The sequence below is a fragment of the Lineus longissimus genome, chromosome 3 (assembly GCF_910592395.1).
Source record: "Lineus longissimus chromosome 3, tnLinLong1.2, whole genome shotgun sequence".
Taxonomy (NCBI): domain Eukaryota; kingdom Metazoa; phylum Nemertea; class Pilidiophora; order Heteronemertea; family Lineidae; genus Lineus; species Lineus longissimus.
Window position 1 is genome coordinate 25,124,648 of NC_088310.1, and position 26,534 is coordinate 25,151,181.

The 26,534-nt window shown below is 39.8% G+C and overlaps 2 protein-coding genes across 6 annotated transcripts; one reads left to right on the plus strand and one right to left on the minus strand.

Moving 5' to 3' along the window:
* Positions 1-1,559: 1,559 nt before the first annotated feature.
* Positions 1,560-26,352, minus strand: LOC135484348 (cilia- and flagella-associated protein 61-like). Of its 4 annotated transcripts, none has more exons than XM_064765717.1 (29): positions 26,211-26,352; positions 25,792-25,962; positions 25,292-25,587; positions 25,066-25,192; positions 24,685-24,817; positions 24,132-24,167; positions 22,803-22,962; positions 22,403-22,579; positions 21,995-22,152; positions 21,701-21,840; positions 21,423-21,531; positions 21,182-21,252; positions 20,740-20,944; positions 20,417-20,554; positions 20,155-20,223; positions 19,576-19,832; positions 19,221-19,319; positions 18,694-19,037; positions 18,249-18,364; positions 17,452-17,625; positions 17,203-17,251; positions 16,909-17,078; positions 11,405-11,528; positions 8,525-8,601; positions 5,393-5,497; positions 4,707-4,810; positions 4,375-4,465; positions 3,904-3,963; positions 1,560-2,556 (listed from the first exon to the last, which is right to left on the minus strand). In XM_064765717.1, the coding sequence occupies exons 2-29, from the start codon at positions 25,932-25,934 to the stop codon at positions 2,416-2,418; spliced, it is 3,873 nt and encodes a 1,290-aa protein (XP_064621787.1). In that variant the 5' UTR covers positions 25,935-25,962; positions 26,211-26,352; the 3' UTR covers positions 1,560-2,415. The 4 variants fall into 4 exon arrangements, with proteins under 4 accessions (XP_064621787.1, XP_064621786.1, XP_064621789.1 ...); XM_064765716.1 differs by having other exon boundaries at positions 17,452-17,637; XM_064765719.1 differs by lacking the exon at positions 24,132-24,167.
* LOC135484349 (adenosine receptor A1-like) lies at positions 9,951-16,607 on the plus strand. 2 transcript variants are annotated; one of them, XM_064765720.1, is made up of 2 exons: positions 9,951-10,166; positions 14,212-16,607. In XM_064765720.1, exon 2 carries the CDS (start codon positions 15,071-15,073, stop codon positions 16,085-16,087), a length of 1,017 nt encoding a protein of 338 aa, XP_064621790.1. In that variant the 5' UTR covers positions 9,951-10,166; positions 14,212-15,070; the 3' UTR covers positions 16,088-16,607. The 2 variants fall into 2 exon arrangements, with proteins under 2 accessions (XP_064621790.1, XP_064621791.1); XM_064765721.1 differs by lacking the exon at positions 9,951-10,166 and adding an exon at positions 14,043-14,087.
* Positions 26,353-26,534: the final 182 nt, after the last annotated feature.

Consider the following 26,534-nt stretch of genomic DNA (forward strand, 5'->3'; position numbering starts at 1 on the left):
TTGGTACCTAAAGTAGCTCTTCTTGTACCTTGTGTTGTACCTGATGCAGACTAATAACTTGGGACAATATCGGGACCCTTTTCTCTGGTAGAGATTCATCACACTGCACTTCGAGGCAGGCCCAACCTGGAATAAGAATAGCTCATCTCAAGTAAGTGCTTGGACCTTCTGCCACTGGTGGAGCTTCTAGCTCACCGTACTTAAACAACAGGCATGATACCCTACTTGACAACTCAAGTAGCTTACTTGGAGTATAAAATGTACCTCTGAGTAACCTTATGCACCTCGGACAGCATCTGGACCACACAGGCCATTGAGGCAACTTATGTACCTGATACAGCCCATGTACTTACGTGAACTGCATTGGCTGCCCATTGTCAGTCGGGTAAATTTTAAGATACTTCTGCTAGCTTTCAAAGCCATGCGAGGACAGGCCCCCAAGTACCTGTCTGTCTTTTTAGAGATCCGTCAGTCACGGCGAGTACTTCGATCAGCAGATACCATCTCGCTAGTGCTCCTGCGCACAAAGATTAGATTTGGCGAGCGTACATTCCAGTGTGCCGCAGCAGCACTCTGGAATGACCTCCCTAGTAATATTCGAAATGCGGACTCCATCACAACTTTTAAGACACTCCTGAAGACCCACCTTTTTCAACAACATTACGAACATTAGAATTGTTTATTGTTGTCAAAGACTATATACTTCTTATAGAGACTCTGTTTTTGTAAAGCGCCTTTGAACGGCCCAATATAGGACTGATAAGGGCGCTATATAAATGTGATACATAGATAGATAGATAGAGTACCAAGGACAGCATCGGAACCCTTTTGCCTCTAGTACAGCTTCTATCACACTGCACTCTTGACAACAGACCCGAGTATGCTACTTGGCAACTAAGGTAGCCTACTGGGAGTGTATCATGTACCAGAGTAACCTCGTTTACCTGGGACAGCATCCGGACCCTACAGACCCAAACTTATTTAACTCTGGGATTTACCTGATACAGCCCATGTACGGTACCAGGGACCACATCGGGACCCTTCTGCCTCTAGTACAGCTTCTATCACACTGCACTCTTGAAGACAGGCCTGTGCAAGTACCATACTTGGCAACTCAGACTGTGTACAAGAGCATGTTCTTGGTTCCTTCCGTGCAAGTGATGGCATCTGTATTGGTACTGGACATGCCAGTTGTACATGTTACTGGGTATGAAGTTTGGTCCGATGGGCATGGCAGAATGACTGCAATGGGATATAGGTACCGAATGACATCCTGGTAACTAGGAGGGTTCCCCCTGATGGTGAAGTACAGTATGTACACATTTCTGGCCGATGAATTGTGCAGTGTCCTTGATGAAAGACCAATGCAGGGATATGGTAAGAGAGAGAAAAGGGCCAACTGCTCTCACTGTAGTGATGAAGGACTTCATGAACAAACCTTTTCTGCAATTTCCCTTTGAAAAGAGCTTAGAAGTTACAAGATTGAATCCAAGAGCTTTCCAGTTCAGCTATAGTCTAGCTTTTTTTAGTGAAATCAACAACACCAATTTCATATGCAGAACATGTATTTGAAATTCTATATGGTAGTATATAAAGCGTATCACAGTTGAAATATATACAAAATAAATACAATATGTTGGACGGTGAATAACACAGTGCACTTTGAATGTTTCCTTGAAAATTTTCTTACAACTGTCAGGGGCTGGCCTCGAAAAGGATTCTGTTTATCTAAATAAATACTTTCTATATGTAACCAATGTAATCGACATTTATTCTCAGGCGAATGAACCACACTCAATTGGAGTGTCCAGCCAGTCAGAACACAGTTGGCCTAGAAGCAACATTATTCCCTTTTCGTAAAGAGTTTCATCAACTTAACCATGAAACACAAAAGTTTAGGTAATATGCCAAAGCAAGGCACTTCAACCTAGTCTGCAACAGTCGAACTTTCTAACAGAGAGATCTGAATATGACTGATAATGTGACCACTGTGTGCTAATAACAACATCAGCTGAAAACAAAACGTAAACAGTTTTCTTTTAACTTTTCAACTGACCTTCTTTCAAATGTCAAACGTTTCTTTGCTCAAAGTTAAAACAAGTCAAGCTCTGGATTTTTCTTTTAAAGGCCTACGCTGTTCATGTACATTGTTTTTGTCTGTGCAACAAAGAAGTGAAATGAACATGGCCAATGTTCAGTCACCAGATATGTCAATGTGATGAAACTTGACTTGTAGAGTATGTCTATATCAGCACACACAACAGCTATGTTGAAATGTATATTCAATGTCTATTTACATAATTGAAAAATGTCGAAATCAATTTCAAATTCTGAACAAACAGCGTATGCCTTTAAGGATCCAGCTCCACACAAATCAATAGTCTCTTTTACTGGATTCAGACTCCACCTGTACGTTTACACCATGCCTGGCTTGGCATACATGGGCATGTGGTAGTAGTTGTAACTAAGGAAGCTAAGAAGCCGGGTTTCCACTGCACGCTTGGCGCCACTCTCTTTGAAATCGTTCGTCAATCTGCTTCTGTTTGCTTTGCTCAACTGAAAGGAAATAAGAAAATTGTGAATACACAAAAACGTATCGGTAGTAGTCAAAGCCTTCACATTGGGCCGAGGTACTTGGTTAAATTGTTTATCTCTACAACAAATGTGGCTTGCAATGCCACATTCAGAGTCTCCATTTTTAGATCTATAAGGGCATTCAGGAAATAAGTGCTAATGTCGAGTTAGCACTGTTACATGCACCTTGACCTATTGTATATGTAACACTAACAGATAGTTATGAATCAGATGCGCAGTATTAGTAACCTGGCCTACTGACTGAAGGACTGTGCAGTCTGAAACCACCTTTATTTTTGCAATGCAAGTGAAGATATTTGAATATGAATCGTATACATGAAAGATGTAACCATTTCGACTTCCGAATGAAAGGAAGGACTGAAAAAACCTGTTTATTGTTCACTGTTAATATGCTGTTTACTATGACCAACACAACTACTTTTTTTGGAGAGTAAATATTGGACCTAGTGATTACTTTGCTAAAATGTCTAGCAGTCTTCACAAACATGTGCTGCAACTAACTCAATAAGCTGGAGTCCTGGTAAACTACACTGGTTGTTTTCAAATTATTGATTGGTTTGTTGAACAGCAATGACCAAAGGCTGGACCAGAATCAAACCATTTCTGCCATGACAAAGTTCTATGGGGTCAAAGAATTGTGTGGAAGTGATAAAGTGGGCTGACAATGCCGATTATAGATGGCCAACTTTCAAATACAACGGCTGCTAAACGAATCAGAGATTATCAGCTTTCACGCACAACGAATTATACTGTAAACCAGGAAATGTATTTCATATCATATTGGCAGATAATTGCAAAATTGTTTGGCCATGAAGAAGAAACCTAACTGAAATTACTGTTACACTTTTCTGTGTAGTCAAAATGTTACATTAAATGTACGGGTCATTCCGAAGTTGTAAATCGCAATTTCATGAAACCGGCCACAACTATTTCCGACTTTACAGTATACACCAGATATCAGCTGCAGCAAAGTATGAAAGGAATAAACAAGTCTGCACATTACATCAATATTGCATCAATGTCTGACCACATTTGCCTTGATGGATATTGACAGTTGATTGTTGCCAATAATATCTATTCTCTCTTCTGTTATATCACATGTGAGAACCAGTAAAGCTGTTGATATGGTTCACACAGGAACTGACATAAACGTGTCCAGGCCTGAATTATTGAAAATCTTCAGACAATTCAGGACAAAGCAGTCGATTCTGATTGAACAATCAATCAATGTTCCTAAAGATTTTGACTGTCCAATGTTGCTGTCTTCGAAGTTGTTGCAGGCCATCAGGACAATTCGTCTATACTTACCATTAAATCATCCTCAATCAATTCACGAACCTTCTCTTCGAGCGCGGGAACATCCTCAGCCTGCAAATGAAAATGCAGAGTTGGTAGTACCAAAAGCAAAGAATAGGGTATGAAATTCTAGTGCAAGGAAGCTGCAAACTAATTTGTTCTCTGAATTTGTAGAGGTTTGCACTTGCATCGCAATAGCTATGAAAGAACAACTTCGAAGTGTATTCCGTTCTGGACTTAATCTCTGCAGCTTAAAGCGTGGTAGATTATTGACAGAGTTATGCATTTGCCAAACTGGCCCCTCACTTCTCTCTCTGTGTGTTTGACAACAGGCCTGTGCCAAGTCAATGGGCAATGTGATGAATCTTGAATGATTTGCATTCTTGCCATGACCGGTCGGAGAGGCCATGAGCTCCAACCCAGAAGTAGAAGAAGAAGAAGCTAGAAAGGATAAGAAGACATTGGCACAATCTAACAACTTACTGGTCTTGTAAGCAACAGTTCCCGGATCTCTTCTCTGAAGTCAGCGAATCTGTCATGGAAGATTGCAAGGCACCATGTTTCACCGAAGAACCTGAAAATGGAAACAGAAGGATGAAAATTAACCCATTAACCCTTTTGCTGCCAGCACAATTTCACACTCCTTCCATGTGTGCCAGCACAATTATAGACTTTTGACACTTATATCATGTCTCGTAGAAATCTTGGACGTGAAAAATACATCAGATATTCCGTTATGATTGTAGGAAATCAGAAAGCTTTCTTTAGGATTGTGATCAAGCAGCCACAACTATAATTCCAACCTCAATACTTACTCATACAGATCATTGACAAGTCCTTCACCGAATCTTGACATCAAGTTGTTAAGGTATCGCTCGTGGAGACCGTACAGGCACAAAATGTTGCTGGTAGGTAGGGGCTGCAAGAAGCAAGAATCAATAAAAGATAAGTTCAGAATCACATTTTTGAGTACTTGAGTGACTTTCCTGAATTCATTCAAGATGCCTCCCCCGTACAACAACAACATACGCGGCTGCATTCAAACCAGTAAACAATCAGGCTTGCTCAGACTCAAATTACAAGTCAAATTCAAAATCGCTGATCACTTGAGCAACTGTCAACTTCTTCCTAGCTGGTTTACAACAATTAAAACAACCTGCACGTGTAAACATTCCAGCTGAATAAATTGAAGAAATCAATGCCAATGTCTACAGGCCGTTTTCCGACCGAGTTGACGCAAGGCTTATCCAAAGTGCGAGAGAGAATCTTTCAGTTGCCATGGTGACACAGAGACAATGTCTAATACTTTATGAAACAATAGAAATGTCAAACTCGCGCTTTGTCAGTTTTATGGATTAGAGGAATGAAATCGGATATTTTGGAAATGTATAAGATGTCATGATAATAGAGAAGTTTCATGAAGTGGAAATGTCCCTTAAAAACAAAATAGGGTGGTGGCCGAGTCTCTCATTTGTAAAAACATTGCATCCAATGTTCTTACCTTCTTGGAGAGACATGTTATAGTCTCTATTGACTTGTACTGGTTGATATGTAGACGGAAATAATCCTTGTTGCTGTTGGGACTGCCAGTGATGATCTCATCGCCCTGTCAAGAAGAAAATCAATGCAATTCATCATGCAAGCAGGAAACAATCACTTCTGAGCAAATAACGAGGAAAAAATGCAAAAATATCTCAACACCTTGATGTCAGAAGACAATATTATTGCTGGCTCTGTTGCTCAATGCTTTGATTTTTTTCGTAATCAGTGCTACATTTCATCGGGAAAAACGTCATGACGTAAAGCCAATAATACGCACGACATATAATATTATGTCTTCTGACGCCCAGTGTCCTCTAATATTCACAAAGTTGATCGTTAGTCCCTGAACTCAGTTAATCAATTGTTTCTTTATGTCTTTAGCACTATAACACCTTAGGAAATGCACACACACAAAAGCTATTCAAAAAGAGACAATGTGGGAATCAAATTTGTGTGTTCGATCATTGATCTTTGTCTGTCCTTCACTTGCCATTGTTCATGTTTGTGTGTTCTTAATTCATCTGGCCTTTGTTAATCATCTGTAGTGTACAAAAGTCATTGTCTCCCAAACTCAAACAAATTGTCATTTAAATTAACACTCAGCGTCAACAGCACGGCAACATGCAAAAAACTCATTTTTAGAATTGCCATGAAGGACAACTTGTCAGAATACCTGTTGACTCTAATAACTTGTACTTCATTGTCAATATCCTTAATGGATATGATAAGGTTCATTATCATTAGTCGTCATGGTGAATGCCACTGTATCAAACTTCCACGTGACAAGAGGCCATGAGCATGTGAGTAGAACTGAACTATTTGAGCTGATTTGAAGTGTCAAGACTAAGAAATTGTTCCAAAAATAATGAAACGGCCAGGGGCCATTGTGCTCACCGTATACATCTTTTATTAGGCAGGATCATGCTTAGTTTAGAGGTGAATATGGTGAACACAATCAGGCATGAAGACTTTTTTTAGATGTGTATTGATGTCAAGTAATAAGACAGGGCAGTATATATAAGTTTATGATCCAACCAATAATTGTCTATGACATCAACAAGATCAATATCGTGTGATTGCTAAGAGTCCCTGCAATAAAAAATTCATCGAAAAAAAGTCATTAATAAGCGAGATATTGCACGTCCTACTTTTTCAGTTTTGACCCCCTGGTGGCCAAATCAAGAATCAGATCAGGCCAAAATTCGGTGTCAGAGATTATCTGATGTAGGGGGTTACATGTACCAACTTTCAAGTTCATAGCTTTAGCAGTTAAGAAACGTGCCATAGTTACACTCGAACGGTCAATTTACGCCATTTGACCTCTGTGACCTAGAAAAGGAGGTCAAATCCAAAAATCATAGGAAATGTGATGTATCCTTGCTAGGAGTCCCTGCCATAAAATTTTATCGAAAACAATTCACTCAAATAGGCAAGATATTGCACTTCTTCCTTTTTCCGTTATGGCCCCCTGGTGGCCGAATAAAGAATCAGATCAGGCCAAAATTCGACATCAGACGTTATCTGATGTAGGGGGTTATATGCACCAAGTTTCAAGTTCATAGCTTTACTGGTTAAGAAACGTGCCATAGTTTACACTCTAACAGCCAATTTACGCCATATGACTTCTGTGACCTTGAAAAGTAGGTCAAATTGAAAACCCGTAAAATATGTGATGTATTCTTCCAAACAGTACCTACCATAAGAATTTTATCGAAAACAAGTCACTTATAAGCGAGATATCACACTTTTTAGATTTCCACTTTTGGCCCCCTGGTGGCAAAGTTAGGAATCAGATCGAACCAAAATTCAGCGCCAGAGGCTATGTGATATAGGGGGTTATATGTACCATGTTTCAAGTTCATAGCTTTAGTGGTTAAGAAACGTGCCATAGTTTACACTCTAATGGCCAATTTACGCCATATGACCTCTGTGACCTTGAAAAGTAGGTCAAATTGAAAACCCGTACAATATAAAATGTATATTTGCTATGAGTACCTACAACAAAAGTTTTATCGAAAACAAGTCACTTATAAGCGAGATATCACACTTTTTAGATTTCCACTTTTGGCCCCCTGGTGGCAAAGTTAGGAATCAGATCGAACCAAAATTCAGCACCAGAGGCTATGTGATATAGGGGGTTATATGTACCAGGTTTCAAGTTCATAGCTTTAGTGGTTAAGAAACGTGCCATAGTTTACACTCTAATGGCCAATTTACGCCATATGACCTCTGCGACCTTGAAAACAAGGTCAAATTAAAAACCCGTATAATATAAAATGTATATTTGCTATGAGTACCTACAACAAAAGTTTTATCGAAAACAAGTCACTAATAAGCGAGATATCACACTTTTTAGATTTCCACTTTTGGCCCCCTGGTGGCAAAGTTAGGAATCAGATCGAACCAAAATTCAGCACCAGAGGCTATGTGATATAGGGGGTTATATGTACCAAGTTTCAAGTTCATAGCTTTAGTGGTTAAGAAACGTGCCATAGTTTACACTCTAATGGCCAATTTACGCCATATGACCTCTGCGACCTTGAAAACAAGGTCAAATTAAAAACCCGTATAATATAAAATGTATATTTGCTATGAGTACCTACAACAAAAGTTTTATCGAAAACAAGTCACTAATAAGCGAGATATCACACTTTTTAGATATCTACATTTGGCCCCCTGGTGGCCAAACAGAGAATCAGATCGGACCGAAAATCAGTGTCAGAGGTCAGCTGACCTAGGGCATTCTGTGTACAAAGTTTCAAGTTCATAGCCCTAGCAGTTAAGAAACGTGCCACTGTTAGGATACGACGACGACGACGACGACGACGACGACGACGACGACGACGACGACGACGACGACGGACACAGCGCTATCGTATAGACTCCCCTTACGGTGAGCCAAAAAGTTGCAGAAACTACTGACATGACAAATTATTGGAAAGCTTTTCATGAACATTCACTGATGGTGTACCATGCCACTGGAGTCTTGATTGCTCCTATTCTAGTATTAGTTGTCTTTTTGGAAACGTTGAGGAGGGACTTAAATCCCGAGAGTGAAGTTTTACTCATGGACTGTCCATGCTGTACTTACATAATCACTCTGCGCCATCTGAGTATCCAATGGCGTGTTCAGACCTGGTTTGCACACATGGACGTACCAGAAGTCACCTGAAAAATAGGAAGGAAGAAACTGCATGTTAGTGCACTGTAACTGACAGTTACGAAATATCTGATGTACGAAATGTACAAATGTCTTTTTACAAAACAAGAACCCATGATGTTATCTCTGAAATAATGCACCACATCCAATGGATTATGTGCTGAGTCCTTATTTTATATACATGCAATAACAAAAAATAACTGACGACTGATGAAATCAGAGAATCTTGTGTCATCAGAAGAAATGTCAACAACAATGCAATCTACTAAATGGAAGGACAGCTAGTATTGGTCAATATTACTCTTTTCAGATTGCAGCCAATTACAAGTTGACCATTGCCATGACAACTCTCAGAAAAAGACTGATTTTGAAGAAGGGATAAGCCAAACACCTTGACGCAAGTGAAATCTTAGCCTTTCTGCAGTTTTTGTCGTCCTTTGTAAGCCCACTTCAGGGCGTCTATGGTAAAGATATTGTGAAAGGATTACTGTGTCCTTCTTCAGGTTACTCCAAAGGCATCTTATATTATGAACATGATTGTTGGCATCTATACGAGCAGTGGAAACACGCTGCGCAAATGTCACAAGATACAGCAAGAGAGCTGACATTCTTCTGAAGATGAGGTTTTGCGTTGGCCTAATGTCAAGTGGGACTTCAGATTACCAACAAGGAAAGCCTATTGGCTTAACAGGGCAACTGACAACTTTTTTTTTTTAATCATCTTCAAAGGCAAGAAAAATATAAAGCTGGCATGCATGAACAAACCCCCAGTACTAAATTCCACCAACTTGGTGACAGAGTTGCAACTGACCTGGTATATACCACACACAACAACCAGGTTTTAACAACATTTCAAACATCACAAAAGCATCATTTTCACTTGAAAAACCAAAGCAGAGTCTGTACTGGATACCACCCTTGGGAGTCATCAATTCTTTTAATTGAAAACATGCTGTTTGTCCTGTTCCTCGCATTAGCTACAATTGACATATGCCACAAAATCTACAGAGGGATTAATGATCGAGCCACGTAAAAACCCAACAAGATAATGCAAAATGCAATGTATTTCTGGTAGGTTTTTGCCACTCATGATCAAAGAATGTTTGCGGGTTGTCGAGGCTGAAAATCATTCTGATGATTAATGACAAGTTGATCAAACAGAGTAAGGAGCAAGCGAACAGAATTGTCACTTATAGTCAGACTAATTCGGCACTTGTCATGAGGAAAGATCGATAAAGTGGTCAATTACTTCAGATAATTGATGATATTAAGAAATTGCATGGTCTCTGTCCTTTGTATCACACTAGGAAAATAAATGGCACCTCTCCGTGCAACTTTCTATGAAATCACAGCAAATTGGGATTTACACACAAATGACTTCAGTTCCCAATCCCGGCCATAAGTATTGACCAATCACAGAGATAGTATCTGAGGCTCATTTTCATAAATTTCGTTTAAACGACGGAGCACGTACTCCATATCCAATATTGGCATTCCGGAATACAAGAGAGAGGATGATCGCAGTACTGATAACAAATGTCGTAACGTCTTAGGAATTAGTCACCACTGTAGGGTGAGTGATTTTTTTCAAAATGTTGTTAGTTTAGTTTCAAATGTTGTTGATATGTTATTCACAAACTCCATGGCCAAACGGGAGGGAGTCCATGCTTATCAATCTGTTATCTTTAACGGGAAGAAGTACCCAAGATCGGGTGGGTCAAAATGAAGTTTGAAATTCTCAAGATGGGGGAGGGGTTATTTTGGACTATGGGTAAAGACACTGCTCCCCTCTTAAAATTGCTAAGCAGGGGGGGGGGGGGGGGGGGGGGGTTATACATGTATAGTTTTGACTTTAAAGCCAGAGACATGGTTGACTTTGTGATTAATATGTACTTGATCAATGTTTAGACAGCATATTGACAAACCACTTTTTAAACTGTGCTATCAGATTTCTTGACCCGCAGGAATTCAACTACATGTATTTCCATCACGTACGATAGTTTGGTCACATCAAAGGTCTGCAGTTGAACTACAATCTTTTTTTTGAAAACCAGCAATTCCAATTTCCTCATTCCAACTATGATTCCTATATCAGGACAAGTGGGAATTTGATGATTTTTCTCAAATCTCACATATTATCAGTATATTCGCAGCCATTACAATGCATAACTTGGCGTAGGACAGGAAAGCAAATAATCCTTGATAAAATGGAAACTAAGGCAACCTTGGTGATGTCAGTAAAAGCTGGCATTCTAATCCAGAAATGGATTGGCTCCAATGAGGCAGTAACAAACTAATGAGAGATTAACTACCTGATTTCTATTGTTTATAATCCGTAAATCGGACTTCACCGCACGGCACGACGTGATATGAAAACTCCATCACCATTATTTCGAATAATTATTCAAAGCAGAGCATGAAAACATAGTTAAACTGCTGGCTTAGTGTCCTATCAATGACTGAGGTTGAAAGTAATGAAGACTTTCTATTCTATACATGCACCTTCTCTTGTTCAAACGGCAAATTAAAGGTCGTTTGGAATTTATCTCATAAAAGCTAAAAGCTTCCAAATGTAGTTAGCAATCAGCCCAATCATGACTGTTCTAAAATCTTTTGGTATGTATTGGTGTCATAAAACTCTGACTTATTCATTTACAAGAGTTGCATGACATTTTATATTGCAGCTGAGGCTAATATCTTGATTTTGCTAATCAATTTCAAAACCGAGTTTTATGCGGGTGATCAACTGCAAATGGTTTCTAGTCACGTTCCAACCCACTCCGTAATAAAAAAAACAAACTTTAAACTTACCAGGAAGAATACCTGCTTGCATCTTCGGTGCCCTGTACATAGGGATGAGTTTCATCAGCTCCGCTGGTGGTTCTGGTTCTGGCTCCAGTGTTGGGTCAAACAATGTTAACATAGTATTTGCCAGCTGAAATGATAGAAGAGAGATCGGTTGATTGAAAGAACTGAAAACATTACAAAAAGTTCTTTCTTGATGCACATCAGCTAAGACTGCGAACTTCCTGTGGACATGATTCTTAAGTTGACAGGTCACAACGATCGAGCAACAGATATGAGAAAGCCATTGACAAGATATAAGGTGTCTGCAGTACAACTTTTTCTCCCATCGCCTGACTCATGAGACTGATTTCCTGTACCGGTCACTAGGCATGAGCGAGTATCAAAGTGGAGTTGGCTTATCGGACAAAAAAGCGGGAAAAAGTTTTGCCGTCTGAATTAGTCTGATGGAGGTTTAACCTGCCATGTATCAAAGCCATCCCAGCTTCTTTTCAGTATTGGGTACTAGCTCAGGAACCCACAGCTTTGTGACCAGATAATGGAAGTTTTCTGGCAGAAGGTTGTAAAAAGTTACTTTTCCTAACCATTGAAGAGAGTTTGACAAAAGACATCCAAGCTTGTGTTTTTGAGGAGTCATTCTTTACCAGTGGCAGTCAAGTCAGAAACTAGGAGTGATCTTCCAGGATACAGGAAGTGGGTTCTCCATTCTTTTCAAAAAGCAAGCTGGGCAGCAAGCTGGTGTATGTGTGTGTGTGGGGGGGGGGGGTGTCACATTGCCTGGATTAGAACTATCAGTTAAAAGAAATGACTCAGATTCCTTCGACAGGGTGCCATGTTAATTGTAGCCTCTACACAATAGATCAATGATCTTTTACGACCACAGATCTGATCAATAATTAAGGCATTCAGCCCTATTTGTCGGAAGACGTGTGATCGGTACATCAGACCCATTTCACATTGAATACATGATTCGTGTGATAGATTCGCTGAAATCAATTTTGCTGACGCATCTGGCGAGAAACTGAGAGAAGCTTGAGGTCTGTCATATTCCTTTGGGTAAAGTTATGCACAAGTCCTTTGGCAGCTTGACACCGACAGGATTGAAATTGAATTAGGTCAATTGACTTAGGCTCAGAGTTAAAGCAAACTCTTTGCTTTCAAGAAGTCAGATCAAGAAATTCAGACATTCTTCCACGGTACCTTCATGCTTCGAGAGCAACATCATCTGTCAGAGGGTGGGCAGAAAATGAAAATTGAGACTATGGAGAATCACCATATTTTAGCAATGTTTGGAACCAGCGGAGAGCCAGCAATATATTTTGGCAGGCTTCTGCAGGAATTGCTCATTAGGAGTCGAGATGGGACCTTTTTATAATGGGACATTGGACTCCAAACACCCGGCCCCATTCCCCTCCAACATCTCAATTGCTCACAGTTTCCCATGCTGCTTATGAGAGTATGTGAATGTAATGTTGCTTTCAACAAGAGATGTTACTTCTGACCACTCCTTTAACTCCTTTAATTCAGATGCAAACCGACATCTCTGAAAGCAAACTTAGGAATCACGTCACAAAATACAACTTACCACCACCTTGTTATCGGACCTGAGTGGTCACAAACTGTGGCTAACATGACATTTACTCAGCTAATTTGTCGTACAAAATATTGTCCTGAAAATCATTAAGAATAATCAAATTTCCCATTTGCTGATAAATAATTCACGTGGTATGATTCTTTGTCACATTATAGGAAACAGATACGTGACAAGTGGAGACATTTGGTAAACACGGGTTCTTAGAGTGAAGATGAAGGGGATATAGTGTTACCGATGGGGTTGGTCAGATTCTGAGAATAGTGTGAACACTTTCAAAGTCTATGGCGACCACATCTCACCGCAATAAGTCTACCCGGCTTACCAGGCAGTCCTTTACTAGAGAAGGCCATAGGAAGGCCATTGCAATCTTAGAGCCTTCTCTGTCATGTCTGTGTCATATAGCACCCAATTTTATTGATTCACTGCATTTTCTGTTAATGAGATAGCCCTTACCTCAATCAGCTGCCAACAACTGTACCCAATTCTAAATGGGGATCATTAATCGATGTTCATCATGTGGACAAAAAGCATCCAATGGCAAAAATATTTATCCAGGTACAATAGTTTTCAGTTAGACCGACCTCTGTGAAAACTTGATGCCATATTATTGTAATGTATGCTTCAGTTTTTACCACATCAAACAATGCCATGTAATGCACGACTACTCAATTGGTCAAAAAGTATACACAACTCATTCAGCCATCCATTAGTCCTTCTAAATAACAAATCTGTCATGTCAGTTTTACTATTTTCCAGTGAATGTCCGATTGCGATAGAACAAAAAAAATTTACTCATCAATTGCATTAATTCAAAAAAACAGTCCCTTGCTATCCATCAGCTAAATCTGTTGCGGCCCACTATTCATCGCTTTCGCTTTAATCTACATGTACAATGTAGTCCCCATTAATATTTTGTTTGAATTACATTTACACTAATTACAGTGTGGGATAATAAAATATAGCATTTGCTTGATAAAATCCTATTCAACCGTGGTGTCATTATATGTCAGCTAAACTCTAGCAGGAAACAGTCATTCAGCCTCAGCAGTGATAGGATTAAGGATGTTGATTTGGGGTCATTTTATTATTTTCAGGGTGAGGCAGACGTTTGTTATCAAATGCACCCAGTAAACACATCCTGAGAGATAAAAAGTTGTCACCAGAAAGTTGAGCAAACTTCTTAATGATCTGTCTAATCATGTTTTGATTATGTTTTCAGGGTAATCAACAAGATACTGTTACAAATTGGCAGGGACGAGGAAACTATATAATCTGAGGTACCCACAGATAGGATTCATCTCCGGTCAACAAATTATCCCAACACCTAATTACGGCATCGGAAGGATGACGGGCGTGACACCGTCATTATCAACCCCGGTCAGATGTTGCGAGCAAGGAGGGCTTATTAGCAGAAAGTTGACATTAGCGATGAGAAATTCACTGCTGCGAGTGCCATCATAGGTTCACAAAGAAGTGTGACTTTCAAACAGAACAAAAGCATCATCATTAATGCTTCAGTGACAAAATTAAAAGCATAAACACAGTGACGTTACTGGGAATGATTGGATCAAGTGGTAAACCATGACAACATAATTTGATATGACAGGTATATTGATTTAAACGAAGTGTCCCAATCAGCCTGGCTGCCCAAAATCCCACTGGTAAACAAATGCTTGGTAAAAAACCAGCCGCAAATGGAATTCAAGTAGTGACTCATTATGCAACAAAACGATTTCACAGGCAGACAACTTTCAACCAGACACTAGTGGTCAATCATTCAGGACAGATGGAATGGCATCGTTTCTGAGCTCAGTGCTTGATGAGGCATAATATCACCTTTTTCACAAAAAGGATTAACAAGTTGACTTCTCCGGTCTGAAATCCTGATTCTGATTCGTTGTCAAGATGCTACAGGATTGCACTAAAAACAAAGCAATGTGCATGGAAAAACCAAAGCAAAGCCATGTTGGAAAAAAGGACATCAAACCAGGGAGCTGCATGATCAAATAGCGCTGTGGCAGACAACGGAAATTCTTGAACTTCATAATTGACAAGATTACTCCAAGTTTTTAAAAAAAATGAGTGTACATTCAAATGTCAATTTGGGAATAGAGCTGGTTATTGGCATATTCTCAATCTTTGGAAATGTTCTGGTAGTGTTAGCTGTGTGGAAGAACACTCCTCTTAGGACCATTACGAATACCTTCATTGTAAGTCTTGCCGTGGCCGACCTGCTTGTCGGACTTGTGGCTGTACCCTGTGCCGTGGTCACATTCTATGGACACCCTTTGAACGATTTCTACGGCTGCCTAATTCTCAACTGCATCGTTGTGATTCTAACGCAGGGCTCCATTTTCAGTTTGCTTGCAATAGCATTTGAGCGATTTGTGGCTGTCAGACATCCTTTGAGATATCAAGAATGGTTCTCAAATAAGACAGCAGGTATTGCAATTATAGTGTTGTGGTTGGCAGCAGTTCTGATTGGACTCGTACCAACATTCGGCTGGCATGGGACTCGATATATCGAAGGTTCATGCCAATTCACAATAGTCATCGACATGAAATACATGGTGTACTTCAACTTTTTTGGTTTCGTCCTCATTCCTCTCGTTATTCTCTTCTTCATCTATTTTTACATTTTCTACGCAGTGAGAAAACAATCTCAGAAAATTGCCGCACTTGAAATTGTGAATGATTCGCTTTCCCGCAACAATGCCAAGATGAAACGGAACAAAAAAGCTGCGAAATCTTTAGCGGTGATAGTAGTCATATTCGCAATATGCTGGTTGCCCCTGCACATATTGAATACATTGACTGTTGTTTGTCCTCAGACTTGCTCATATCCTTTTGAACTCCTCCTCTCAGCTATATACCTCAGTCACGCCAACTCGGCCATTAACCCTCTCTTGTATGCTCTTGGAAACTCAGGGTTTAGAAGGGCATTCAAGAAACTTCTGTGCTGTTTTGGGAAGGATATCGATGAGGCCAATATTTGGGTCTCAGCGACAATTTATGGCAAAGAAAACATGGCAACAGCAGGTGCTCAAGCACAAGGTACCCCGGCAAATGCTGTCCTAACATCGTCATCAAATTAGGAGTACTGTGTGACCATTCAGGAAGTAGATATAATGATGTCTAAAACCTCTCTAGAATGATATGTACACAAAGTAGAACAATATTAATCATTGTTTGTACGTGGTTGGGAGTAGTTCTAATATCTGTGTCCCATCACACCAAAATGGCTGGTAAGTCACATGACAGGCATATGGAGTAATCCACATGTTCATATAGCTAAGGCACACCACCATATTGTGAATAGTGCGAATATCTCGTAGACAGTGCACATATCAGATAGCATAGGTTTAGAGACAATGGGTGATATGAATAAAGGCTAGCAAATGCTTTTACTTCAATTTTGTACAGAAAGGCCAAGTGTAAATGTACATGGAGTTTTAGATAAAATCATTTACCACTCTTTATTCATATCACCCAATATCTATTTCACATGATTTGATCGCGCACAATTTTCCTCAAAGTCATCAATATTTTGTTATTTCATCACAACGTCCCCACGATACTGTTATATTACATGCAAATAAATGTTTTATTTTTCTAAAGCAAAACAAAGCCGTTTGTTTTTTTTGTTGCAAATGACCAAATGAATGAATATAGGATGAGAGAATCAAGACTCGAGATCCATGCTTTTAATCAGGAACAATGCCATGTCAAAATCCACTGCTGGCCTAGCGATTTAACATTATACTTAGTGAGTCTATGGCTAAGGCAAAAATTATTCCTAATCATGTCCGTGACCCGAAGTAAAGTGTAACAAAAAGAAAAATAGGGAGGTTGTAAGTTCACTGTCCTGACTCCCACTCCCCATGGTCTTATGGTCCAGAAGATTAAATATTCCTACCTGCATTCCTACTTCTTTTGAGTTGAAGTTGGCATGCGTCCACTGATCGGCATGGTATTTTCTCTGGAACTTGGTCAACGTGCCAGCGCCTCTAATGGACACATCATTTGTGTGGAAGTTAGCATCGATGACCAGCTTGCCGTCATACACCAGACAGGCATTGTTGATTGCTGGAATAAAAATATACCATCGGATATAAAATCTACTTGGCATGAACTTTGGAGAGGTTTGTTAGTCAAAAGGATAATAAGATAGACGAGAAAAGATTATAGTGTCACGAAATCAAATACTTACATTTAAATGCTTGAACATCGACAGCCTTTCTGTAGTAGCAGAAAAATGCCTGAAAGAAGAATTGAAAAGGATGAGCGTAATTATAAGCAAATCTTGAATTTTGTTAAAAGCAACAATGATCCCACACTTCCCTGTTTGTAGCAGCAATGGAAACGCGTCCACTAGAGTTGCACAAAACTTCATCAACCAAAGTACGGGAAAAATATTTCAGAGTGTCCTCAGTGCTCAAGATCTTGACAGCATACTTACTGAGCACTCAAATCGAATAGGTTTAGTGCTGGACGTGAATGATGCGGAGTAGACCTCTGGCCCACCATTTCCATCGTTCCATTCGGCTAAAAGGTACCCCTGATGAATTTGGACACCAGCTTCCTTCAAGGCATCGGTGACGGCGGTCTCCACATCCGGGTTGTTGAAACATGTCTGAAAATAAGGCTGAGAATCCAAAGACCATTTAGAAAAGTGCTACCACACCTAAAGCAAGCAACAAACACTGGGCACCCATAACAACCTACGCATGATTTTAAAGCTAAAATATAAGGCAACAGTGCCTAAATCTAAGTTGACTATCTCACTACTTTTTAGCTGAACATCGGGAGAAATTTTCTGCTAAAAAACTTGTAATGTACCGGTACAATTAAAACTATTGTTGTCATTATGGGAACCCTAAGGTGAGTGTGAGGATGAAGTTGGTAGGTTAGTATTGGTGATGGGGATCAATAGACATATGAGACATGATTGTGATATCAGTCTTATGGTAGGACTATAGACAGGAGCTTTGGACATCATATTGGGCAGTATGTTTGAAAGGTGGAAAGGTTAGACATTAATTTGGTTAACCATGGACATAAGGTGAAGTTACATAGATCATAAAACATACAGTTGATTGCAAGCAGTTTCAACTACACTTCTAACACAGTAATATCAGGAGCAAAAGTTAAACATTAAGAACCAATTATCGAAATCTGTCTTCTGTTGTGTATGTCTTGCCAAGTACTAAAATGATTTTTTTACTGTGTATGCTCCAAATAGTCTGTGGTTATTACCTGTTGCTGTAAGGGAGGCTGGACCATGATGATTCTGTTTCCAGACACACCCATGCTGATGAGTGCCTGTATCGAGCAGTATGCATCCAGTGTGTTCCCATAGATAAGAGCCTTGCCTGAAATGGGGAGTGTGTAATCACTCTAACGGTTGCACAAAAACAATGACTGATGAATTGGGTAAAAAGTCAACCAGTTAAAAGTATGCTCTATCCCCAATTCCTGAAGCAAACAACACTTTCCAAGGTACACTTCAATCAATCTCTCTCTAGCCTGTGTGTAGTCTAGCCTTCTAGAATTAGTTTTCCAGAATGTCTCAGCCCGTCTGTGGAGAATCAAAACGGCAAACGGCAAAAGGAAGAAAGTTAGCTAATTTTCAGATATTTGAGCCTTCGAGGAATGGAGTAGACAGTTTACAAAAAGCGATGGCCTTTGTCTTTTCACTCACCAGCCTTATTCAAAAAGTTATTCTCGATCCAGTACAGGATAACAGCTGCATCGTAAGCATCGTTGATGGTGAAAACATTCTTTGGTACTTCTCCCATGAAGCGGCGATCAGGTCCATAAGGTGCTTCATTGCTTGTGACAAGCTTAGAAATATCCGCCTCGTTCGGTGCGGGGATATGGTACTGCATTCCCGTGGCCAGTATCAGATGATCAAAGGGAACGATCGTGCTGTCATTGACGACTACATGTTTCTTGTTCCTGTCAATGGCGGTCATGCTGCCGTAGACCACATTGACCCAGGTTCGCAGTGAGATTTTGGTGTAGTCATCCTGATCGTAGGCAAGGCTGTAAAGAAATCAATAAAGCTTCAGACATGTCATCTAAATCATAGTAAAAAATGGCTAAAACTACACACAAGGTCTTGGCACCAAAAACTTAAGCCACCAGTTCACCCTGTAGTCATGGCCTTGGTATGATGTTAGTGAGCTTAGAGCAAAGCCAAGTCAATAAATGTATCTGTTTTCTTACCTTGACCCAAGCATTGAGTCCCGAAGTTCATCTGGTGGTAACTCCCCTGGCAAACCATGAGGGGAAATCAGGGTCAGGTTATTGAATCGTAAATGTGGACTGAAAAAAAGAAAACCAGCAGTTGAACAGTTTTGCAAGCACTGCAGAATATTTATACTTGAGAAAAGATTGGTAATCAGGTGGCTCGCATTTATAGGGACACTTTATTTCCATGAAAATTTTTTTTTTTCACCACACCAGAACTTTCCTCTATGTAAGAGATTAGGGGGTCCAGTACAAATGTTGTCTTAAACTTTAAATTTACTAGTCCTTCAGTGCAAGAGATGATTCATACGGTATTGATCAATATCCTTACCAAAAAGCAAATGTCTCAAGGAACCCAATACCGACGTCTGATGCTCCAACCACAACAATTCTAGCATTGATGGTCACTTTGGGCTCAAGGGTCAGCTTCCTGTTGATGTGACTGAGAGCATATGGCTCAGGTGACGCCAGTACTCTCTCTGAGGGAGAATTCCCACCAAGGGCATTCTGAGGATATGTAATTTGTCGGCGGGATCGGACAGGGACCATGTCGTTCAGGGCCGACACCAAGGAGTGTTTCTGCAAAACCTACAAAATACGCAAGATAGGAGAATATTGAGAACAGATGACCAAATTACGACTATTGAAAGTAACAAATGAGCAAGTAAAATCATGTTACTGGGAAATATTTACAGCCTTTTTCTTTCGCAGTTTCACAAAATTGCAAATTTGACATTCCTAATATTTAGCATTTTGTCAAGCCTGTAACAGTAATTTCAATAAGATTTTAATTTCGCTGATGCAAAATGGTTATATTCAAAGGAACAAAAACACTTCCAAGTTTGGAGTAGACCATCATACAAGCTAACTTACAATGAATGAATGAGTTTCATGGCATGTGTTTACTGACCTGTTTGTCAACATAGGGGGGATAGACAGGGTAGTAGAGGCAAGTCTTGTGGCCAAGTCTCAGCACCTCCTGAAAGGGACAAAGGGTGATGATGACACAATTGGATGAGTTGCTGAGAAAAAAACAGCCTCTTTCATTTCTGACATCAGCATTGTGTGAATTTTAACTTAAAGCTTTAAGCTGGTCCACATCATTATCATAACATTACTTCATGGAATGTGTCTGACTGTTCAGGTTTAGTTTTGAATACATGTTCACTGACCTTGAGGAAGTATTTCGAGTAGTGGGCAAAGATTGGATTCAAAGCAAAGTGGTGAAGATGGCCATGCTCATCTCTCCTGTGATGGTTGAAGTAGATGAAATCCTCAATGTTGTAATGCGACCTGATGAACTCGATATCCTGAAACGATAATACCATTCTACAGATACTATCTCTTGGCTAACAGTCTACAGCATAAACATCCATGCAGGGATCTGTTTTATGTCATTTCAGAAAAGAATGGGGAGACTGGCAAGAGGTCAGCAATTGCTCCCAGAAGCAATGGACCTTGGTCTGTCCCCAGGTTTCAGAAAACACTGACGTACCTCTTCTCTTCGTATGATCGCAATGCCAACCACTTGGCCAAGACATTCTGCCACAAACGCTTGAATCTCTGTTCCATCGCTGTCTCTTCTCATTTTGTTGAACTGCTTCAGATCGTCAAGGAGATTCTCATGCAATTCAATGGTTTGCACCAACTTCTCAACACCTGCTAAGTCCTTAGTGCAGGCTGGGCGTACATCGAAGTTCCTAAAACACAGAAAGCAACATGATTATTGTGAGTGACAGCCAAAATTTATCCCGTCTGTATCTTGGGGAAATTGTCTATATCATAGATTCAAATGATCAGTGAGCTTTTTAAGATAATGAAAGTAGCAAAGAATGTTAGCCAATGTTAACCAATGTTATCTTGTCCAAGAGCTGGAGTACTGGTTGTATGCTGCTGCAAGCAACCCAACTCTTGCCTCCTTTAATGAAACGACTTACTTGATAAGTCCAGATTTGTTGAAAATGTACAGTTCTTGTGAGAGGACGCTTGGTGTTCTTGGGGTGACACGCTGAAAGGCAAGTTGAAATAGTTCAAAGACTACATCAGAGGGCATTGGTTTATACCAGCACAGCACAGCATTCACTTCACTTTAAATAATTCTTGAGGAATACGGGTAAACACGCAAACTTTAAACACAAGATTTTCATCGATGTACAAGAGAGTAAACAACTAACATACCACAAACTGTTGGAGGAGTGGGAACTCTGGAACAAGGTGTGGAACGGTAATAATGACGAAGTCGAGATTAGGGAACAGTTCGAAGGCTTTGTTCAGGAAATCAGCAGATCTGAAAACAAGCATAACAACAATCAACTCCTTGAAAGGACATGGGTGGTCATTTATTCTAGAAACTCTTTTTACATTAACCCCTTGGCCTTGTGAAAACTCGAAAATCGGTCACTCTGTTTTCAGTAAAAACCTCTGAAGCAAAATATTCTTTGCACGCCAAAACTTACCTCATTTCAAATCGTTCGTCAATACAGAATAACTGTATAGAGAATGCATTTGCTTCGCCGTAGTACTCAGGGACGAATCTCTTTGGTAGTCTAGCATGGGGCGTGATCACTTTAGGAGTTGGCAAAACAGATGCTTGTGACTGAAAACAAGGCGATGTCAAACTGTAGTGTAATCAATCCTTGAAATAAAACATACTATGATTATGAAGAATGTCACCGTATAAGATACCAGCAAAAATACTATGACTGCTGACTTTCACTAGGTTATTCATTCTTGCTTCTAAACTTTCTTACCTCAACTCTCTTCTCAGACTTGGCAGATCCTGGTAAGCTAACAGACTTGTCGCTACCGTCATCCTTGCCATGCTCACTTAGCAGTGAGGCCTGACTTCCCATTGGCTCATCACTCAATCTACGACGGATAACAGTTTCATCATCTGCCTGGAGACTCCCTGAAAAGGCATCAATAGTCTTTGAACTACATGGTGTGCTGGTTATGGGAGACTGTGTGGTAGGTAACAAAAGAAGAAGATGAGGACAATGGACAATGGACAAAACAGATCAAAGTGATTCTAGAGAATGCAAGCACCATCGATCTGATTCAAAGAAGTGTGAACTGGTAACTTATTGATTGAGGTGGTGACATATACATGTTGCTGAATACATTGTCTAGTGAGTGTATCATGTCAAATTTCTTCATACCTTTGGAAGCAGTACTTTTCTCACTCTTTGCGCTGCTTGTCCGAGCAGGCTTTTCTGCTTCGCCTTCAGGAATAGAGCCCTCTCTTACACTTGAAGCAGACTTCTTAGATCCTGCAGACTTGGCCGACCCAGCTGATGAAGGACGAGACCCTTGTCTAGAAGATTGGGCTTCCTCTTCTAGAAAAGAAACGACAGACACTATCATGATGAGGAACAGCTCTCCACACAAGATCGTTCATGATCATGGTCTTTGAAAAGCAATGAATGGGTTTTGGTGATGTCCGAGCCTACGTTGGGTTTGGTTTCCCTAAATTTTCAAGTCACCACAATCGACACTAACTAGACTTGATATCAAGAGTTCTTGGTCATATGCAATAAAACGCCAACAGAGATGACATACCTGGTGGAGGAGAGGGTGATGGCGTCTTTGGCGCAATCACAACATCATCAGGATGCTCCTTCCTCAAACCATGGAATGGACCAAGTTCAAAACACTCATTCAGGAGATTCACGTTGACTTCGGAGCAGATACTCATAAATCCAACAGCTGTACCTTCAACCTGAAAACCGTGTACAATTTTTTTAACTCACAGCTGTTAAGAAATTAAAGGGGAAGAGCTTCAAGTTCATGGATATAAAATACATCAGCTTTATGAGGAAGGGCCATCTGAAAACATTGTCGAACTTCTTCTACTCCGAACTCAGTGTTCTTTCATCATTATTTTTTCATTTTCAAGAGACAAGCATAATATGCTAATCTATTTATATTTTAGTTCTAGAGACAACTCACAAAACTCATCAGCATAAGCAATGGAAAAAGAGACCTTAAATCATTTCTCTGATCAGTTTTTCTTGTGTTAAAGACAACCTTGAACCGCTGTCATGTTAAATTTTGTTTTGATTCATGAAATCCATGCAAAAGCCAAATTATTCACATCTGGTATATTTGAGTTAATATTTCTTCTTTTGCAGTCATGCTCAACCAATAAATAAGTACGGTAACATATTGTTTAAACTGGCACCTTATGAGTTAATAAGTAGATTGTTATTTAAAGACAGACACCAATATAATTGTGATCAGGAGTTATGCATGGTCATAATAATGGTTGTTGTATTGAAGTGAAAATAGAAATGACCAAAACTTGATCAAATGATCTCCGATTGGGTGGCAGGGTTAGACTTTTCCACTTGTCTGCTTGACCTGGACATCCAAATTTTCAGACAGACAGGGGATTTCTGGAGATCAACCTCCATTGGCTAGATCATGGGTTTCTTAATGCAATCTTGTAAACCTCGTCAAAAAACTCAATCAGTTTTTTGACGAAAACTTTGGAAACGTGCACGGTCATTCTGTGAAGTGCAATTCAACATCAACTTCAGTGTTCACCAGGCATATAAATACAGGTAGCCATGCCTAAAGAATGTGTCATACAAAGATGATCCCAGTGGTATTCAGTCTAAACAGCCCTTGTGACTTTGGGCCAATTTGACTGGTAAGCACCCTGTTTACCAAATTTATGAAATTGGAACTTGGAACAACAACACCTATAAGAGTGTCAAAACTACAGAAATTCCTCTTAGATTTTTCATTGGGAATGACTACCATCGTTACATATACATGTGGAGAACACTGAATACTATAACATGGACTGTGACATTTTGAGCTGAACCTTCAGCTCTGTGAGTGTGGACCCATGCATTATACAATTATCTGATATTTCAGCCTTACCACAGTCGTGTGTTCAGTTTCAGTGATTGAAATTTCCTAAAATTAGAGTCATTACAAAGTTATGGAAAACATCAAAAGCAGATCAACACACAAAATGGTTATTCAACACGATTAAACAATTACCGTGCTTGATTTTTTAGTCTGAAGTGCACAAATCAACATCATGAGAGAACAAACGAACGCATGGTGCTAGATGCCTACACAAGATTTAGCCCTGTAATATGTTAAATGACCAGCGGACCTCCAACAAAAATAACTGTCCCTGAAAATGACACTGCTCTTTGCTTGTAATGAAAACATTCAACAAATGGCCCCCTTCAAATCTCAATACCCTTGCCATACCTATCTGGAACACAGTACATGTAAGCCCACTGTCACATTATTTCCTTATACTTATACACTGACAGATCAAAATCTGAGCTAATCTATTTTGGTTAAAGCTACTTTAGAATCATGTTTCTATGTCATTTGAATAAATTTGGGGGAATCAACCCACTGCTGTATGAGATTATCATTTGATCATACAATCATAAAAGGCCTATCGCATACGCACCTCAGCAACTAAACACTGCATATCCTCATCCTGAGCTTCAATCAGTTCAGCGAGAAAGTAGTCTCCATATGTATTTCTCAGCATGTCACTTTGGCGATTGAAAATCGGTGTCAGGTCATCATGGTCTTGAACTCTGCAATCAAAATAATTATCAATCAAAATGCCTGAAATTGGTGTCGACAATAATCTTTCTGCCAACGAAATATTGCACATTGCGCAGATGCACCTCCTCAATTTTCACTGTTTTGCTAATCACATCAGTTTATTCTCATGACATAGTCCCCCCGTATTTCAGACATTCTAACTGATATGAAATTTGGGAAAGTTTCAAAAAATGCCCCCCTGCCCTTGTTGGGGGTTCAAGCAATCAAGTTGACATACCTAGCCTGCCTGATGTGAAGTACTGGAACATGATCATGTCTCTTGCAGACAAAGACAACACAACCATCTGGACCCTTGGAACCACCCAACTTCTCCATTGGCTTGAAGATCTCAGAGACAGCAGAATCTAAAAGAAAATACATTTTGTTTAACTTAGCTTTTATTTCTAGAGATACTAAGTTCAGATCAGTGTTGACTGAGAATTCGGACACTTTTTTCAGCTCACCTGGGAAAACTCCTTGTGGGACGATTAGGTAAATGTAATGAGTGTCAGGAACAGCATTGAAGACAGTCCGAATGATCTCTTTAGCACAGCCATGGGAGTACTCTTGCTTTGCCACAAAGTAATGCAAAAACATTGTGTTGAGTGCAGTTGATTTCTTGCAGTCATAGTGTGAATTTAGCCAGCCTTCCCACTCAGCAGGATCCACACTTGGAAGATTTGGGTAGTCAAATAAAGCAGCATGTCCGAGTAATTCTTCCTTCTCATTGCTCAAAGTAACAGCAAGGACAGCTTTTTCTCTGAAAAAGTAAATTGCACAGAGATAGAGAAGCAACAAGTGGAATTTGCCAGTTACAGACTACTTAGGAACCAACGGAGAGGTTGCTTTTTAAATCATTTAGAAAAATTCTAGACATGAACACTAAAGTAGCTACAAATATGGAAGCACAAAAGTAGAACATAAGATTAGATAGTGTCATGTAATTGTATAATGGTATACTTACATCAGGTTGACAACATTGACCCTGCCAAAAAGAGCCTCCGTACTGGGCTGGACAAGCCCCTGAATACTTGGTGCATCAAGGGATTCTGTCCTTCTAGCATTAATGACCTCAGTGGGGCCATCAGGTGTTTCAATGGTTGTCATCTTGAGATGATTGACCACGACCAGCTAGCTGCAAGTGCAAGGCAAAATTAAGGCTTCATGGGGATGGACAACATCTGTAGGAGGTAATCTTATCAAGTCACAGTGATGGCCATCTGTGGCATTGAGTGGTAGGACCTTCATCAGGTACTTGGCCGGTCGCAGCATGCAGTGAGGTAGCTGGGTGGGAGGTGGAGGATCTTCTTCAAAAATAATGTCAATGTGTGCAAGAGAAAAGAAAACAGCAACATTTGGGAAGTAGGGCGCCACTAAACACACCTAAAGTTTCTGTATACAAACACAATAAGTCTTGTATGTTATTGCGTTACTAAATTTGGGAATCGGTTCAATCAGTTAGATATTTTGAGGTCTTTTTTGGTGATTTTAGTACAAACAGTATCCGAACGCCGCCATCTTTGTTTACAACTCCTAGCAACAAATGTAGCAAAAAAATCAGCTAAAGTGAATATAAAAATATTGAACCATAACTAGCAATAATGTTAAAAACTATCAAATAATGTATTGAAGTAATCATCATCATGTACATTTATTCAACTAGGCCATTTTGACTTTAATATTTTGATTCAAACTTAATTCTTTAGT